Source organism: Geotrypetes seraphini, chromosome 12, assembly GCF_902459505.1.
Source record: "Geotrypetes seraphini chromosome 12, aGeoSer1.1, whole genome shotgun sequence".
NCBI lineage: Eukaryota > Metazoa > Chordata > Amphibia > Gymnophiona > Dermophiidae > Geotrypetes > Geotrypetes seraphini.
In genome coordinates, this window is record NC_047095.1 from 57370686 (window position 1) to 57390287 (window position 19602).

At 41.7% G+C, this 19602-nt stretch overlaps 1 protein-coding gene across 5 annotated transcripts in view; it reads left to right on the forward strand.

Moving 5' to 3' along the window:
* The first annotated feature begins 1214 nt into the window (after window positions 1-1214).
* LRP8 (LDL receptor related protein 8) overlaps window positions 1215-19602 on the forward strand; it is a 390473-nt gene continuing 372085 nt past the window's right edge. Inside the window, exons 1-2 of one of the 5 annotated variants that reach the window (XM_033917173.1) lie at window positions 1215-1539; window positions 2516-2644. In XM_033917173.1, the coding sequence (XP_033773064.1) occupies window positions 1482-1539; window positions 2516-2644 (187 nt within the window). In that variant the 5' untranslated portion in view covers window positions 1215-1481. Of the gene's footprint in view, window positions 1540-1765; window positions 1921-2515; window positions 2645-19602 lie in introns of those variants that run through there. The other 4 variants (XM_033917171.1, XM_033917172.1, XM_033917169.1 and 1 more) reach the window with 4 other exon arrangements.

Below are 19602 nucleotides of genomic sequence, written 5' to 3' on the forward strand. Positions count from 1 at the left end.
CTCAGCCATGTAGTCAGACTTCCATTTTTAATGGGGGCCTGAGCTCAAAGTGGGGGGCACAAAACAGCCCTGCCCCTGCTCTCCACTCTAACTTCTGAGCTCCCCCCCCCAATGACCCCAGATATCTTTCCCTGCCGGCAGGGATCCCCGAGCCCCACTAGCTAAAGAGTTTCACTTTCTATTGGCTGCTGCCACACTGCCCCCCCCCCCCCCATCTCCGTCTATGCTGTTTTCATGAAACCAGCCATAGCAGCAGACCACCCAATGCAGGAATTTTAAGGGGGCCTGAACCCAAGGTGAGAAAGGAAGCCCAGGCCCTTGAGGCTCCTTCGTGCTTAGACCCTTGATTCTCCACATGTTCACTATTGACTAGGCAGGTAGCATGCACTCAGGGCTTGGATCTCGCTTCCTATCCTGTTAGAGTTACCAGACAGCTGGGAAAACCCGGACATGTTTTTTTATTAGAGGACTGTCCGGGTGCCTTGACGGACTTTTCAAAACCTGCCAATTTGGCTGGGTTTTGGAAAACTCTGGCTGTGTCTGGAGGGCCTCTGAGCATGCCTGGATGTTGTCACACGTGTCTGTGCATGCTCTTGGAGGCCCTCGGCTGCGGCCTGGTCAGGAATTTAAAAAAGCAGCTTGCTGTGGGTGGAATGGGGTGGGACTAGAGACAATGGGCAGGGCTTGGGCAGAACAAGGTGAGGCTAGACGGTGGAACAGGGTGTGGTCATGTATACAGGATTTCTAGAAGCAAAATAGGGTAACCCTATATCATGCTGCTTTTGAGTTCCAGTTTTTCCCTAAATAGGGGTTACCAGATATCTGGGAAAACCTGGACCTGTCTTCATTTTAGAGGTTTATATTCCAGTCACCCTTTTTTTTGGGTGAGGGAGGAGGTTACCTCAGTTTATATTCAGGTTGTGTATAGTCCAGTATTTTCGAGGGTTGGGTTTTTTTTTTGGGGGGGGGGGTTAAGAAGCAAAAATGAGGGTATTCCTGTTAGCTGTGGGAAACAGGAGTCAATTGTAAACTAGCACCCAGCTCATTTGAGAAGGGGCACCCCACACCTTCATAGTTCCCCAACCAAACTGCCAGTGACAGGGAAGAACAATACAGTGTGTGAAAGATGTCACGTGTCCTTTAAGCGCGCACACCTCGACGCGAAAGTGCGAACAGGAAGCACAGCGCGCGCTCTCCTCCAGTGTTCGTAGCTCTGCAGGAAACCCGCTCCTCCCGCAGCCACCTTCCTCCCACCGCGCCGGACTCGAAGTGAAAGCAGCGCGCGCCTCGCTTCAGGCTTGGCCGAGGGGAGCGGCCAGGCATCGCGCAGCCATAGGCTGGCCACCGTAGGCCCCGCCCAGAGGGAAGCAGCCGCATCCCAGCCCGTTCAAACCTATGCGTGCAGCAGGAAGCCGCCTTGCCGCCAGCAGTAGTCCGCCTCCCGCTGCAAGCACGCCGGTCAGGCAGGCTATAAGAGCGCGATGTGGTCGGGAGTCAGCCGGGTGCTCCTTTTGCATCTCTTGTGGCACATTTCTAAAGGTGATTGTTCTACCTCGGAATGCAGACGTTGCTGTCAGGTTAAAAACCCCGTAATTTCCTGCTTGCCAAGCATTATGGGCACATGCTTAGGTTTTACTACTGGCTGCATTTCAGCTGGCCAAACAATATGCCTCGGTGTACAAATGCGTTTGACTAGAAAAGCTCTTTGTTGCATTTTCATCATTGTAGTGTATCGTCGTTTGCTTTTTTATTATGGACCCGATAGTTTGCGGAGGCGCCTTGGGGCACGAAAGAGTTGGTTTCGCTGAACTGACAGGATCTGGCTTCTTTGATCGTGAAAGGAGAAAATGAAGCCAGCTGTGCTGATGCCGTTATTTTAACTATCTTTGTTTTTAAAGATGGATGAAATGCTTGGATCAAGTGAGCAGAGTGTGGCTAGTTTGTGCTCTACCTTTTACGGAATAAAAAATGGTTTCTGATTTAATGAATGAATGACTTTTGTTTAAAAGAACATTGCATTAATATTTTTAAATCGATGAAATAACAGGTTATAAGGGTTTGTATGCTTAAAACCTGTATTGACTTTGCCAATGATTAAACATTACTCTTTTTTTTGCTTGTTTGTTTAAATTTAACTCTTTTTAAATGGGCGAACCAATTCCCTTAACACTAGTTTTTTTTTTAGTTTTGCTTTTATATATATATTTTTAAAATTGTAATTCTTCAGTTACATAAATTGACAAAGCATGTAAACAATGTAATGTAATTCCGTGATTTTTATGTCGGGACATTTTCTAAAGTAAATGTCAAGAGCGATGCCATGGAAGTGTTTTTAATTTTTTTAGGTCAGAGTTGAGAATTAGCCCCCCCCCCCGGCACTGTTTACACGTCTTATAATTTACAGTACAGCAAAGAGCCGAGAGGCCTGTGTCGCGATATGTGCCAGTGCGTGAGCGAGAGGGGCGAACGCTTTCTTAAAATCTTTTTAATTTTTTCCCCTCCCCCCTTTGATCAGGAGCCGAAGAGATGACAAAAGAATGCGAGGAGAACCAGTTTCAGTGCCGGAACGAGCGCTGCATCCCTTCCGTGTGGCGGTGCGACGAGGAGGACGATTGCTCGGATAACAGCGACGAGGACGGCTGCCGTAAGTAACCCGCGGGTCTGCTCGCGTTGCACCTGCGCCCGGTCGGGGATCGCCTGGTTTTTTTTTTTTATTCGTTAGCGGTCGGTGGCGGGACGATGTGGCCATATCGCAACCGGGGCCCCGGGCACGTAGATTTGCTCGCGGAAAAGAAAGATGACATGTCGACGGTCTATTTTTTTTTTTTTTTTTTTTATGAATGAAGCGTTTGTCCGGATGCATGGCTTCTTCTGATTGGCTGCTGAGCAGCACAAGATGGGTCGCGCGCTGTGGCTTCCTATAGGAGAGTGGGGAAGGTAGAGTAAGCTGTCAAGCCTTCTACACCTTCGTGGCCACGCCCGCTTTCCTGTCCTCGAGTTGAGTTATGTCTCGCGCTGGCTTTGCACGTGGAGGCAGGAGAGGGGCCTAGAGCACCGATTATATACAGCCGATTAAGTACTGCTGTAAATATGGAAAAAGACATGTGCTTTGTTTAAACATTGTTGATTTCTGACAGCTACATTGCCTAATTCTCTTAAGGTGAATGTGAGTAAAACAAAAAATATTGGGAGAGGGGCATGCCACATTCCGAGAGTTGCTTGTGGTCAATTATTTGAATTATGATATACTGTACAAGTTAAAACTGAAGTAAAATGTTAGGGAGTTTTTAATCAGTCTTTCTTTCCTTGGCTGCTCAAATTGGTCAGATACCTGAAAAGGCTTGGGTGAAGTTGAAAATTATGGGAAAGCTGAGGTCTTCTTTACACTTGATTTCCATATGGTGGTGCAAGCAACTGTACTGAGTCATAACAATTATTTCAGTGCTATATATCTAGGATTTCCAGTATACAGCAGGTACTTAATAAGTTACAACTGATCCAGAATAGAGAATGACACTTCCTCATGAGTTCTTTTCCTCATTCCTGCAAGCTCCGTTCTGATCCGCACAAGTCCTGTTTTCTTTTGTTGGGGGGGGACAAATACCAACACTTTTGTCTGCTGTTTGCATTTGTTATGGATTGTTGCTTAATAAAAACAGATTTCGCTTAAAATCATAAGTAGCAACATTCGAGAACTCAGATTGTGATGTCATAATGCCTCATTCCACCAATGCGTAAGCTCCGTCCTCATCAGCGCAAGCCTCAAACACTTTAAAATCATGTGTTTGAGGCTTGTGCAGTTAAGGCAGAGCTTACAGGAATGGGATAGGGACAGCGACAAAAACCCATGGGGACGGGACAGGGAAATTGAGTTCCTGCAGGAACGGGGACAGATTTGTCCCCATGTCATTCTCTAATCCAGAATGAGAATGGTGACAGTTGACCGTTTAATGCAGCTGATGCACTGAGATGATAGTGGCGGTTGTCTGGCTGTTGCAGAGGTCATCTGATCCAAATGACATGCCTGCATTTTAGCATTGCATTGACTCTGATCTAAATGACTAGCCTGTATTTTGGCACTCATTACTACTTCCTGGGAAACCTCATGGCTGAAATATTGTGTGTTGGCTTGGCTGCATACGTCAGGGCTCAAGGAGCATACCAGCTTTCGCTCCTTGGCATATTGTCTTTATGAACTTCTAACATCAGATCCTATTGTCTGACTGGAATTTACTTTATTTCATTTATTTTATTTTTATTTATTGTTTTCTCAGGTACTTTAGCTAGATTGTGAGCCTTCGGGAGAGCTAGGGAAATCCAAAGTACCATTTTTATTTATTTTATTTTAATGTATCTTTAATCTATCTTCATTGTAAACCGCTTTGAACCTCACGGTATAGCGGTATATAAGAAATAAAATTAAAAAAAAAAAATCAATATAGTAGCTCACATGATTACCTATAAGAAAATAGGGGACAAGGCTGCTCCTCTTGCGTTATATGCTATGCTGATATCTCTTGGAGTCTAGAATTCATTTAAAGTATCATGTTTGGTGTTTAACGAAGTGTCTGTCTTGAATTTTAATAAAGGACTTTGGTGACACATTTGATTGGGATCCACTCTTCTCTTTGTGCACATCTGTATTACTGTAGGAATACAGAAAGAAATTTTTAGTTTGTTTTCAGTTCATTTTGGCATGTTTTTTTCACACCTCTTTGAAAACTTGCATCAGAGCTTAACATGCACAAATCAAATGTATGTATCGTAACCTATGAATTAAGATGCAATTTTTGCTGTTGGTAAAACAACTTAAGGCATATTAAAGAACCAAACATTGCCTCTTGAATAAGTAGAGAACCTAGGTGGTGACAGGAGTACAGTATAAGCATTCTGGAGTGTGACTTGCTAGTAGTTAAAGTCCAGAATCTGCAGATAACAGATTAAAAGATAAATAAGTTGGTGGCCAAAAATGCCTTTTCACATATGCTGTGTGTACAAGTCTGTTAATTTGGTTGATTTTACTAATCTGGTCTAGGGCCTTGCAAACTGTTGCAGTAGTCTGTTTTTAATAATAATAACTTTATTCTTTCATACCGCCATAACCAAAAGGTCTAGGTGGTTTACACTAAAAAGAGCTGGACAAACGGCAAAATACAATAATATAGTAAAAAATATAAAAATTTGTAAAATAGAATTTAAGTAATAAAACTCACTAAGTAATAAACTTATTGAACAAAGTGGTCTTAATTAATTTCCGAAAACAGCAATAGGATGACATAGCTTGATTATTGCCTACCAGCTTGAAATGCTAGGGTCCTATCTAAGAAGCAAATAAGTAGAAGTTTCTAGTTTCTCTTGATGGTCTATGCAATACAAAATGAGGACAAAGGTAAATTGCTGGAGACCATCCCGATATCAGCTTAAAGCAGATACAGGAAAATTTGAATAATACTCTTGCCTCCAAAGGCAGCCAATAAAGTAAACGATAATATGACTAATATGGTCGTTCTTTTTTAAACCAAAAATCAATCAAACAGCTGTATTCTGAATTATCCTTAATGTTCTTAGAATTTTTTTGGGTGCTCCTAAATAGATGATGTTACAATAGTCTAAAATACATAAAACTAATGCCTGCACCAATAGTCTGAACGATGAAGGATCAAAATACTTTTTAATGGTTCTTTTTTTTTTTTTTTTTTAGTTCAATAAATTTTATTCAGTATTTTAAAAAATACAAGGAGCAATTCAAATACATAAAAGTAGTATAACATTTTGCATTAATATACAGTTAATTATAAAGGCCCATATTATTAAGAAAAGCTCAGAGTTGTTTTTGGATTTGTTTGTGGTGATGTATGACAATAGAAAGTGAAATAGGACAAAGTAAAAATTGAAAGAGAGAGGAAAAAAGAAGAGAGAAAGAAAAAAAAATATATATATATATAATTTTTAAAGAGAGGAGAAGACAGGAGTGTCTACATAGTAGAATGTACATATGAATCTAAAAATGACCAGGGTGATTTTTTGTTTTTCCAATTCATGGATTTATGGAGTGAAATTTTATTTTCATATGCATATGATTCAAATCTGTGGTACATACATAGAGAGTTCCACCAAAAAGTATAATCTAATAACGAAGATGATTTCCAATTTTTCAGAATATGCATGAGAGCAGTCACAAACATGGTATCAATAAGTTTAGGAGGACAATTTGATTGCGCGAAACAGGGGTGTTGAGATCGAAGGATTATCTTAATTTCCACATTTTTGTACCACTAAGTTCCTGTGTTCTGCTAGTGTTAAATGTCGGTCTAGTGTGACTCCCAGAATTTTGATAGATTTAATAATCGGGTAGTCATGACCATTAAGATGACGCAGTGAGTTTGTTATTTTGTCGTTGGGACTAGCCAAGAAAAGTTTGGTCTTTTCCGTATTGAGTTTCAGTTTGAAATAATTGTCCACTGTTCTATCTGAGTCATAATAGAAGATATCTGGTTTAAAATTTCAGTGGTAAAATTATTTAGAGGGATTAAAATAGAAATGTCATCTGCGTATTTATCAAAATTTTACATTTAAACTCTGTATGTTGGGCTTCTCTCCAAGTCTATATCTGTGCTGCTGCTCAATGCCTGAAATCCCTGGTTCGGGCTGCAGCCTCAACACCCTGAGGTTGCAGGTTCAATCCCAGTGCTGTTCCTTGTGACCCTGGGCAAGTCACGTAGTCCTCCACAGCCCCAGGTACGTTGGACAGATTGTGAGCCCACAAGAACAGATAGGGAAAATGCTTCAAGTACCTGTATGTAAACCGCTTTGAGTGTGTTTTTAATATTACAAAAAGGCAGTATACAAGTCCCAGTTCCGTCCCCCCCCCCAATTCTCTTTTGAACATAGTTTAGGAATTTTATTTTTACACGTGTGTACCACATAACATTAACTATCCGACTAAATAAGTGGTGGCCTTGTGGGCCTGGTGGTCGTCATCTAGGTTTTTCCTGAGGGTCCCCTTCATAAGAGGCTAAACTTGGTAGAATTGATGCCAGGGCATTTTCTTGGGTTTCAGTCGAACTATGGAATGTGCTTTCTTTGAAAATCCCTCAGCCGAGTAAACTCCCTGGAGGTGTTTGGAGAGAATGGTAAAGACGAGACTTTTCATGCAGGCCTTTAACTACCGTATTTGCCGGCGTATAAGACGACTTTTCAGTACCTTAAAATCCTCCCCAAAGTCGGGGGTCGTCTTATACGCCGGGTACTGTTTACATGCCCTTACTTTACATGCCCTAACATCTCCTTCCTTACCTCCTTACGGTGCTTACGGTACTAGTAAACCTGCCGGGACATCAGCGGGGCCATGGCGGGACATCAGTGTGACAAGGGTGCCAGCTCCTTCATCCTGCGCAGCGGGAAGCAGCGGCGCTCTGGCCCCACCCCTTTTCTCTTGACTACGTCTCTCGCACATGCGGCCGTGTGTGGAGTCTAGCCCTTAAGGAAGTTGCGGGGGCGAACAGGAGGCTTTTGAAGGCTTTTAAAGGGAAACTGTCATGCCAGCAAACTTGCTAGGGACTTGCCCGGCACTTGCTCTCTCCCTCTATGTGTTATCTTCCTTCTATCATTGACAGTTTCAGTTTGGTTAACAGTTTAGAAAACAAATAGCAGGGCAGCTCCCATGGGTTTATTGTTCTATTCAGCTTTAGTGAATTAATTAAAATTGTTGAAATAAATTCTGATGTTCTTTTAAGTTTTATTTGTTGTGCAGAAGGTGTGCGGAAGAAGGGGTAGTCTTATATGGCGAGTATATAACAAACTCTATATTTTAACTGTAAAAGTTGGGGGGTCGTCTTATACGCCGGCAAATACGGTAATTGCATTAGTGTGTTAGCAAACTATCAAGACCTCTGTTCTATATGATACTACTTGATATTCCATTCAGTTTGTAGTATAGTTAATTTTATTGCATGTGTTTGTGTTGGTTGTTGTGGTGTGACTTTGATGTACTGTAATGTGTTCTTAAATTGCTTCAGGGGTAGCTTGTCCCCGACAAATTTGTCCCCGACTCATTCTCTAGTGGCGGGCTCTGAAACAGGATTCAAGTCCCACTGCTGCTCCTCGTGGTCTCGAATGAGTCGCTTAACCCTCTTCCTTTGGCTCCGTTTGTGAGCCCTTCAGGGACAGGAACAACCCCACTCGCTTTAATTTACAGCTAGAAAAAGACATGAACCACATCCAAAATCTTTCTCCTCCTTTCCTTTTTCTTACGTTAGAATCGTACATTGAAAATGCTTTGCAGCCTAGGAACCAGCTGTGTGGATGCTGAGCCGCCTTCACTTTGTCCAGACAGGGGTAATTTGTGTCATGTTTGGCACCATCAATCATTTTGAAATGTTGGTGCCTATGTAGGATTCTGCAAAACTTGAGAAAAGGTTGGGTGGCTATGTAGCATGGATAACTACATTAACCCCCTCTTCTACGAAATTGCGCTAGCGTTTTTTTTTTTTTAGCGCAGAGAGCTGTGCTGAATGGCCCGCGCTGCTCCCGACGATCATAGGAACTCAATGAGCGTCGGGAGTAACGCGGGCCATTCTGCGCTAAAAAACGCTAGTGTGGTTTCGTGGAAGAGGGGGCAAGGTATTTCACTCCTCCTTTCTTTCTTTTTCTTTTCTCTTTCTTTGTTTCTTTTTATATTCTGCATATCCTACAATTCTATGCGGATTACAAATGAAACACACCCACTTTGATTGTTTCAAGTGAAAGGCGGTCAATCCAAGTATAAATAAACATGATTGGGAATGGATAAGCTGAGTGTGGCACATGATCTTGTCCACCACACAAAATATTCTGCCGTTAGGTGCCATCGACTCGTGCTCGAGTCTTAGCTAGTCTGGAAAGGTCCTCGGGCGTCATCCCCATGGTTGCAGGCCGCCCTCTTCGGCTGGTTCCTTCGATCTTCCCAAACATGATGTCCTTTTCCAGTGACCAACATAAGACAGTTGCAACTTCATTTGGGCTTCGAGCGACATAGCCAGTTTGATCTCTTCTGCAATTAAGAACATAAGAAGTTGCCTCCGCTGAGGCAGACCATAGGTCCATCCTGCCCAGCGGTCCGTTCCCGCGGCGGCCCATTGCCTGAGCAATGGTCTATACCTATCTATACCCCCCAATCCCTTTTTCTTCTAGGAATCTATCCAAACCTTCTTTGAAACCATTTAAGGTTTTCTTGTCTACAACAGCCTCTGGAAGCGCGTTCCATGTATCCACCACCCTCTGAGTGAAAAAGAACTTCCTAGCGTTTGTTCTAAACCTGTCCCCTTTCAATATCTCAGAGTGCCCCCTTGTGCTTGTGGTGCCCCTTAATTTGAAAAATCTGTCCCTGTCTACTTGTTAGTTCTTCTACATACCTTAAATTTTGTAGACTCTTTTTTTTCTGTTTTTTTTACTGACTTGCCTTTATCGTTACCCACCTAGAATTTTAGATATTGTGGGATATAAATGTTTTAGATAAGTTGTTTTATGGCATACTCATTCATGATGTATATAGAATTAATTTATCATAAATCTCCATCTACTAGGAAGCAAGCTCAAATCTTTCTTTCCAAGCACCCAGTAGTACCTTATTGCATTTCAAATGCACAAAATTTTAGAATACTTAATAATATTTTTTTTAAAAAAAAGTCATAACAATTTTTTTAAAATTAAGCTTTCGTATATTCTTACATAAAGTAACAGGGTACTGCTTTATACTGTCCTGACCTGAGGAAAGAAGTTTTGGCCTCTGAAAGCTAATTGACAAATGTATTTAGTCTAATAAAGTTGTATCATATTACCTAAATGTGATTTTATTTGTATTTGTTAAGCTATAGTGCAATGATTGAAATATATTAGTTTCTTGACATTTTACTTCTACTATCTCTACTGTATATTTAGCATAGTATAGGATAATGTTTCTCAACTCACGGTATGTGTACCCCAGGGGGTACGCAGTACCAGTGTTGTATTACTCCCAACTTCTTTCTGCTGTCGCGTATGCATGGCGCTGGTGCTGTATGTCTCCCAACTTCTTCTCCCGTCATATTTTCTCCCCAGCCTCCCCCTTCCCCCCTCACTCGGACCAGCAGCAGTGCTTTTAAATTCTCTACACAGCTGCCGCTAGCTTTAGTTTAGCCAAAGATTCCATCAGGCAGCCTCGGCCCGCCTCAGATGAAAGAGAAAGTTGCATCATCGGAGGCGGGCCTAACAAAGGCCCCAAGGCTGTCTGATGGAATCACTGGCTCAGCAGTACCTCTCCTTTCCCTAGTGACAGCTCATAGCATGCTTTTAAGTTCCCCAACACAGCTGCCGCTAGCGTTAGTTTAGCCGCGGTTCCATCAGGCAGCCTCGGGGGGCCTTTGCGAGGCCGGCCCACCTCCATGATGCAACTTCCTCTTTCGGCGGATCCATCACTTCCAGGGCAGCCACATGCCCACGGCGCATCCCTGCAAATAAGTATGGCTGAAAGCAGGAAGGAGCAGCCCAGCTGGAAAGAGGTAACTGGGATCCCCGGCTGACACAGAAGGCTTCAGCTCTGACACTGGAGCGAAGCCTTCTGGGCCAGCTTCGACAGAGGGGGGCATGCAGCTGGAGGGCAGGAGGGATCCCCGGTGGCGGCAAATACATTAGGTGTGAGTGTGGGGGACTGTTCGAGCTGCGATAGGTAGGTAGAGTGGCTGCTGGACTCGTTGGGGGGGGGGGGGGGTGCTGCTGAGCAAGAAGAGTGGTAAGGGAGGCAACTCGCGGCAGATCCTTTACTGCAGGGACAAGGCAATTCACCGCTCCCCTCATTCCAGCGGGTTACCTGTGGCTAGCCGCGGGTAATGGTCACCGTGTCATTCTCTATTTGCAAATGTCACTTGTAGCAGTGGTGGTCAATGTTGCTTGCAAGAGGTATTAACTTGCTGTGGAATAAGAATGAAGAATGTGGTGCCAGTTTTCCTTTTGTGGACTAGGCACTGAGATGAAGTGGTAACAGCAATAGCAGATGTTCAAACGAAGGGCCCTTAGAACCGAGAAGGGGGGGAAGGATCCATCTTCTGAAAGTACAGGAGTGGTTGGAAGTGGACCCTTTTCTTCCAATGCAAGGGCTGCTTAAGTGTCATTTACACCACTGGACAGCAGCCATCAAAGATTGAGCCACAGTGGGGTTAGACAGCCGTGAGCAATTGATATAAGAAGGCTAAAAGATGACTATATAAAGCATTTCTCCCAGTGGTACAGAACAGAAGAGACCCTCAGTGCATCTGACCTAGATAGAACAGAGGAATAGGCTGTTCATTTTATATATAGAAAGCTGTGTTTAAATCCTAACCCTACCAACATATCTGTCTGTCATCCCCTCAATAGTCATCTCCTACCTCTCCAGCCCCCTCTCATTCCCTACATGAGCTCTATGTTCTTGACTCCCTTTTGTCTTGTGTGGCTTTCGTAATTGGATTGTAAGCCCTTCTGAGCAGGGACTGTCTCTTGAATGTACAATGTACAGTGCTGCATGTGTCTAATAGTGCTATAGAAATAAAAAATAAAAAAAAGATTGTTCTTGCTATTTCTGTGGTCATGTGTTAAGAACTTAAGAACAGCCTTACTGGGTCAGACCAATGGTCCATCTAGCCCAGTATCCCATTTTCACGGAGGACAATATAAGTCACAAGTACCTGGCAAAAACCCAAATAATAGCAGCAGTCGATGCCACTGATCCAGGGCAAGCAGTGGCTTCCCCCATGTCTGTCGACAGCAGACTATAGGCTTTTCCTCCAGGAACTTGTCCAAACTTTTTTTTTTTTTTTTTTAAACCAGCTACATTAACTGCTCTTACCATATCCTCTGGCAATGCATTCCAGAGCTTATGTAATATATGTAAGTATGTTGGGATGCTTATGTAATATATGTAAGAACAGTTGGGATGCTCATGTGAGATCTCTAAGAGGGAAAAGGTCATCAGAGAGCGATTAACTAGGTGGGTGGGTCAATGTAGTGGGCAGACTCGATGGGCCTTGGCCCTTTTCTGCCGTCACTTTCTATGTTTCTATGTTGCGATGAAATATGTTAGCTGTTCAGATTTTGTATCAGGCTGACTACTCATTTGGGAAATTCTACACTTAACCAATCTGTCCAGCGTAAACATAATATGAACTTAAATCTGGATGGGAACATATTTTCTGTTTCAGATTAATGGTTGCACTTAAGGTAGAGCCCACTAGCTTTATGTTCGATCCTGGGGGAATTCATGCAGAATTCCCCTCCCCCCTGTACATTATCCACTTATGCAAAGGAGGCGGCTGCTGCCATGGACATCAATCTGTGGAGAGTCGGAGTCTACTGGAATGGAGAAGAGAGCTTAGTGAGGGGGAAGAGAGAGAACAGGTTGAGGATGTAAGGGAGAGAGCAAAATGGTAGGGAAGGGGTTAACCCAGATGGAGAATTGACCTCTCTCTCTCCCCCTTCTCTCGGGGTCAAGTCTGGGAAGTGGTTCAATTAAAAGATGAGGATGGAGCCAGGGTTTATGATGGGGAATTCTGCACCAATTTTAAACGGTGTGTCTGAGTATTAACATTTCTGTAGTACGTTATATATTGTTTGAACAAGCAAAGATGAGGCATTTTAACTATCCATTTTATCTTAATGTGAGCTGACTTGTAATTTGTTACTTGGCTTGGATGGTCTATTCGTCCTTGGCTTGAGGTGTTGAAGATGGTGTAATCAAAGCCTTGTGGGGGAAAGAAGGAAGAGGATCTCTTGTAGGTGAGAAAAGGCTGCTGGCCTGGTATATAGTCTAGGAAAGCTTCCAAGATGATCAGGGACCTTTGAATAATATGCTGTGACAGAGGGACATCCATTTATCATCCTAACGCAGCTAGTGTTTAAGCTACCCGGTGTCATTCTATACTGTCGTCTGTAGAGGTCTTAATTGTCTATGATTTGTGCAGAAAGGCTGTTCTTGCCTTTAATCATACCATCCCTCCAGTCATATCTCAGAAAGTCACCCCATGCCTGGGTCCTTTAGTTCTCCATTCTCGGAGTACTGTCACTGTGATAATGGCAGGCTGTAATTCAGCGTTGGAGCTCTTACAAATTTGCTGCCTACCAAGTTCATTACTTATAAATGTTGTTCTCATGAGATTTTTTTTTTTTTAAAGACAGCAGGGACTTAAAAAAAAAAAAATTTCTTTCCAGTCCAAAGGAGGTTGGAAAGAGTTACACAAAAGGTGTTTAAAAAATATCTGAGGGGCAAAAAGATTTTAGCAAGCAAAGCATGATCAAATGTGGCAAGGGAAAATTAGTGAAAAGTCAGTGTTCAAAAACAGGTCAGATTGGACTAGGGGTTCCCCAAAAATCTCCCTCCCTCTCCCCCCCCCCCCCCGTGACCTGATGCATTCTTGGGAGAAACAGTTTTAGCTTCTGCCGTTTAGAAACTTAGATGTAGTGAAACTTAGCATCCCACTGCCCCACCACCATGAACAAAGCCACCCCTTCCCTTCTCTCCTTTAAGGCAAATTTGCACATGGGATTAACATAGCTACACAGACATGTATGCACCCACGGGTTGTAAGGAATTCCATGAGCCATGCTTTGCATGTTTTTTTTCCATTTGTTTGACATCTGTAAATTGTAAATGTTCACAAATTGCTGAAAACCTACTTCTTTGAAATATGGGCCTCTTTTAATCCATAATGCTTAGCAATAATATCTGTAATATAAAGTTTTTTGTTCTTATTCATTCTTTGTACATTTTTGTGATCCTTTTATAGACTTCTTTGAATCTAGTAGGAGATATAGCTATATTGTGTTCCTTGGTGGTAGATAATTAGATGGGGACAGTTTGTCTCCATGCCGTTCTTTAAACGCTTGAGACTAGCCTTAAATAGACTTTTTCAAACAAATGGAACAGCCTCTATACAATGCCGGTATCAATACATCTTAGACAACTGGCAATTGAACTCTATGATTAAAAAAAAAAAGACCAGAAGCTGCTTTGTATTCAAATTAAGTATTGTTAAATTACATCATTTGTGCCTTGTCTGTCTTTGATGTGGCAACAAGTCTTGACTGCTGATCCGACTCTTATCATCTGCAGTCTCCTTCCATCACGTGCCCAGTTGCTGAAGCCATAAGTGTTCGAAGTTTGTGCAGATAGGGACAGAGCCTGTAAGGACAGGGACATACTTTGTCCCCGTATCATTCTCTGCTTTTTAGGCCAGGAAATGTTAGAAATTTAAGGCTCCCGACCTAAAGAAGGATATAAAACTGCTGGAGAGGGTGCAGAGACAAGTAACAAAGCTAATAAAAGGCATGGAGAACTTGGAATATGAGGAACGACTTAAGAGACTGGGATTGTTCTCCCTTAAGAAAAGGAGACTGCGAGGGGATATGATCGAGACTTTCAAAATACTGAAAGGAATCGACAAAATAGAGCAGGAAAAAACATTATTTACAATGTCCAATGTGACACGGACAAGAGGACATGGACTGAAGTTAAGGGGGGGACAAGTCGGGACAAATATCAGGAAGTTCTGCTTCACGCAACGAGTGGTGGACACCTGGAATGCTCTCCCAGAGGAAGTTATTGCGGAATCCACCGTTCTAGGATTTAAAAGCAAACTAGATGAACATCTCCTTACGAGAGGCATAGAGGGATGTGGGTGACTAAAATTACACCAGGCAGGGCCTCCACGTGTGCGGATCGCCGGACTTGATGGACCGAAGGTCTGATCCGGAGATGGCAGTTCTTATGTACTTGTTTGATTACCCTATGTGTGTGTGTGTGGGGGGGGGGGGGGAGTGTATCTTTCCCACACTTAATAATTTTCCTATTAGGTATTGTATTGGCATGCCAGGGGCCAGGAGGAGTAAAACAGTGAAATTTTATTTTTTATTTTTATTTTTTTCTGAATGAACATAATCCAATAACGTGTATAGTTGTCATCCTGTAATCATTTATTTTTTATTTTGCATCTATTTTACGTCTGAAGATTTACTATGTTCAGGGGTTGTCAAAGGATCCAAGAGAAGTTAGACATGGGGGTATTTTTCCAGATCTACTTTTCCTCTTTGGGTTGAGGGTGAGTGTTGGTTTGCTTTTTTTCGGGAGCAAATGTGAGGGCTGTCATTCTTGTGTTCCTTTCATGGTAATATAGTAAATGACAGCAGATAAAGATCTGAACGGTCCATTCAGTTTGCCCATTAGTTACACACATTATCAAGTTTCAAGTTTATTTATTCATTTGATGAATCGCCTATTAAAATTGCTAGGCGATGTACATAATCCAAGTAGGAAATAAAACAGAGAAACTAATGAATGAATGTGCATTAGATCTATTTGCGTGCACTGCTTTCATTGATTGCTAATAGATCTCAAGCATATTCATTGGGGAAATCCTGAAAACCCGACTGGATTGCGGCCCTCGAGAAGGTACTTTGACACCTCTGCACTATATTGTATAAATGTTGTCCTGTTTATGCCTTTGTATATTAAAATATGTCGTTCGTCTTTTTTCCCTTTTTTAAATTGTACTTTGCTTAGAAACTTTGATAAGCGATCAAATCAAATTTTTAATAAACTTGAAACTAAGCCTATTTTCAGCATACCGTTTGGCTTCCATAGATTTGGGGGGTCTTACCTTTGTTTCAAGATGATATTTTAAAAAAAGTGATATTGATAGCAAACCTTAGCAGAAAACATGCTGCAGGATGAATATTCCTGTTTGGCCAAATAGGTTTGAGATTTCCTCTGTAAAGGTTAACTGTATTAAAGGGAATGGGTAAAAGCATATTTATATGGAAATCAGTATCTTAGATAAAGGCATTTTGTCATCTAACTGCTGTTTGAAGGAATCTTTATCAAAAGAACCACTTGAGCAAGCACTAATTGTCTCTTGGAGTGAACAACTTGAAACAGCTGCAACTGCTGGGATTCTGGATTTGGTTTAGGAAACGTCAAAATTAGCCAGGAAAACTTACATTTAGGATGCTTTTCGTTGTAATGATTTATTTATTTTTTTATTTTAAAGGGCTTATGATTTTATAATAGTGATAACACCAATGTGTCCTGCTTAGATGATGTGGGTGAGGTTTTAGGTCATGATCTGGATGGTGATTTTCGTAATGCTTGTTCCAGAGGAGAGGCTGCATCTAACTTATTATTCACTAACTGAATAAATCCTTTAAAAATCCAAAAAGCCAAATATCCTCTAATAACAATCAGCTTCTCATTATGACAGGGGTTGCCATACAACAGATTACAAATAATTGGAAAAATTGGGATAGGTTGCATTATAGCTTTTGGTGGAACTCTTTGTGTCACATTTTCAAAATGGAAAGGATAATTGCCCTGCAGCAAGGAAATTTTAAGAAATTTCAGGTTATTTGGGAGCCATTAACAAGATACTGTAAAGATTGAAAGTATTGCATAGAATAAACATTAATTCCCTTTTGTTCATACACGTCTAGTGTGGAGTGGGAGGATCAGAATATTTTATGATTTCTTCTGCTTATGATTAATTGTTGGATATAAGAGAGGGGAGATATTTGATGAGAGCTATAATTTGATGATATAACAAGTAATGTTAAGGTATAAAATGATTGTATTTTGTGTTATACTTATTGTGAGTTTAAAAATGAATAAAGATATATTAAAAAAAAAAATCCAAAATGGATATTCTCAATGAATTTAAAACATCACTAAGGCTTTAGTTTAAAATAGCCAGTGGGAAGTCTCTTTTTGTTCTGAAATATCCAGTCAGGAGTGTACATTTACTTTTGTGCAACACTGCACACATTGGGGTTAAATATAGTTGCTTAAAGCAGTGGTAGGCAAATTCATTAGTCAAAAGAGCCAAAGATCAGCAGTACAACGATTAAGATTTCTTTTGAGAGCCATACTCCGCGCCCACTTATGCTACGACGGCTACGTCAACCCGGCTGATACCCCACTCGCCTGCACGTAGTCGAAATTGATTCGTGGCAGAGCCTAGAGAATGACGCGGGGAAAAAAATTGTCTCCATCCCCACAAGCTCAGTCCCCGTCCCCGCAAACCATCTGATCCCATCCACACAAGCCTTGAATAGTTTTATACTGAACTTATTATATTAAAGTATAAAAAGAAACAATATTCTGTACAATTGCCAATTTATAAATCAGTATCTTCTCCCCACTCTCTCTTCCCCATTTCCCTTCAGCGTCCTCAGCCCACTCTCTCTCCACTTCCCTCCAGTGCACGCACATAAAAACAAGCAATTTTATATCATATTCATTCTATTCATTCAGAGAAATTAAAGTCTAATGCCAGTCATATAACAAAACATGATTTTACAAAAATAATTCCCTGCATAGTCAAGCCTGCAAGGATTACTAGATGTCTTTCAGCAGCTCCCCTCCCTTCCTCCCCCCCTTACCTTTGTGGCCAAGTCAAAATGATCAACCAACAACAAAAATTTAAAAAAACACAAAGCACACTGTACGCAGAGAAAATATTAATTATCATTTATATTCCACGGGTTTTCAAAGAGGTCAAGGCAGATGATTTATGCAATGTCACCTCACTAACAACTATACAAAAATAGACAAATATACCCCCTCCCTTTTTACTAAACTGCAATAGCGGTTTTTAGTGCAAAAAAACATGACCATGTTACTCCCCTTTTACATAAAGCCAGTAGAACACAGAATCGCCTATAAAATACTTCTGTTAACTTTCAAAATCTGACAAAATAACCGACCAGAATTCATTAATAATCTTCTTATCCCACACAACCCTTCTAAGATCCTTCGATTGTCAGCCCAAAGTCCGTCACTAAAGTACATAAACACAATGAGATCTTCCATTTTTCCCGTGACTGCTCCTTCTCTTTGGAATAGTATCCCAGCTTATTTATGCGAAGAATCAATTCAAGACAAAGCTAAAGACATTTCTTTTTATTGATGCCTTTGAGACTTAACTGCCCTTTTAAGGGCGACCTAGAATGATTTTATTTTTACTTCCCCCCCTCCCACTGTTTTTCCCCTAAGTTGTTCTCTTTTACCTTCAAAATTGTAGTTCTTGCCCATTTTCCTCTTGTTCCCATTCGTTATGGTTTTATGTCTCCAAAAGTCTTTGTCGTCCCCTGTCTTCTTAATTTGTATTTTAGCATTTGTATGTTTTTGATTTTGTACAACGCCTACAAGGCTGATTAGGCGGTATAAGAAATTTTCTATTTTAAGTAATTGCTGATGTTATACTATCCCAGTATATCACTGTGTTCAGAAAATGCCATGTTACTTGAAACATCGATTAAAGTGTGATATACTGATACTAGAGCAGCTGCTTTTTGTGTGGCAGGTGTTAAAATGTAGAATGCATTGATGGAGCAATTATGCTTGTGTGCTGACAGATTGAAATTTAAAAAAAATGATTGAAAACGCAGCTATTTGTATCTGCTTTCATGTAGGGAAAGATTTCTGTTTGTATAGAAGGCCTCTCTGGTTAAAAATGGCCTTTTAGTGGCGATTTCCTCTGCTTGCATAGCTCAGATTCAGGCGCTGTCTTTTCTGGGACCCCTTTCTTTGGTTTTCCGAGGCTGGGACGTGTCGGGCCGTTATCCTTTCTGCCCAAAGTGGTTTCAGTGTTCCATGTTAACCAATCTGTGGAGCTCTCCTCATTTTGAGAGGATGATTGCGCTATTCTGTTTGGGAGCTTGAGGCTCTTAGATGTGCGTCAAGTTCTCTTCAGATATCCGGAGGTTACCAGTGAGTTTCAGAGCTCTGATAGGCTCTTTGTGCTGCTCAGGGGTCAGAAGTGGGGCTTGGCAGCATCTAAGCCCATGATTGCGTATTAGGCCAAAAGCCAAAGGCCTCTTTCAACTATCTTCTCACTGGTAAGCAGCCTCCTGTGGCCTTGTGGATGCACTCGACCAGGCAGATTGCTGCTTCCTGGGTGGAGGTAGCTGTCTTGTTGCCCACAGATATTTGAAAGGTAGCCACATGGTCTTCTCTCAATTACTTTGTCAAGCATTATAAGATGGCTGTAGTGGCTCAGTCAGAGGCCAGGTTTGGAGCTACAGTTTTGAAGGAAAGTGGGATAAACATTATAATATTCCATCTGTATGTAATATGGTTCATTTTGGTTTTTAAATAAAAGGGGTGGGGGAGAATTTCAGACCTGACTGAGCATAAAGGTGGGTTGTGGTCTGCCTGTTTCTCTTGAGTCTTGGAAGTCTATAAACGTGTTATGATTTCCTGCTTCTGTTACTGTAATGCTGCTTATAGCATTTCTGGAGCATCTTTCATCCAAGCACAATTCCAGATGAGCTTTATAATTGACTGTCTTCAGAAGCAAGTACATGCATGCAGTTGCCACGGGGGTTGGATGGCGATGTGTTATGATAGCTACTGAAGGGGAATGCTTATCTCCTGTTGGGACGCATGGTGGCATAAGAAGTGTTTGTTTCAGTAGCGACTGTCCCAACTCATCTCGGGATGCTGGAGGTATAGGGTGACTGCTTAAGTCGGTGGTATACCAAAATCTGCCGTTATATGTAGCTGAAGACAAGATCGGGGTGCTCTTCTTTAATTTCATATGCTATGTACCATCAATGCCGCACACA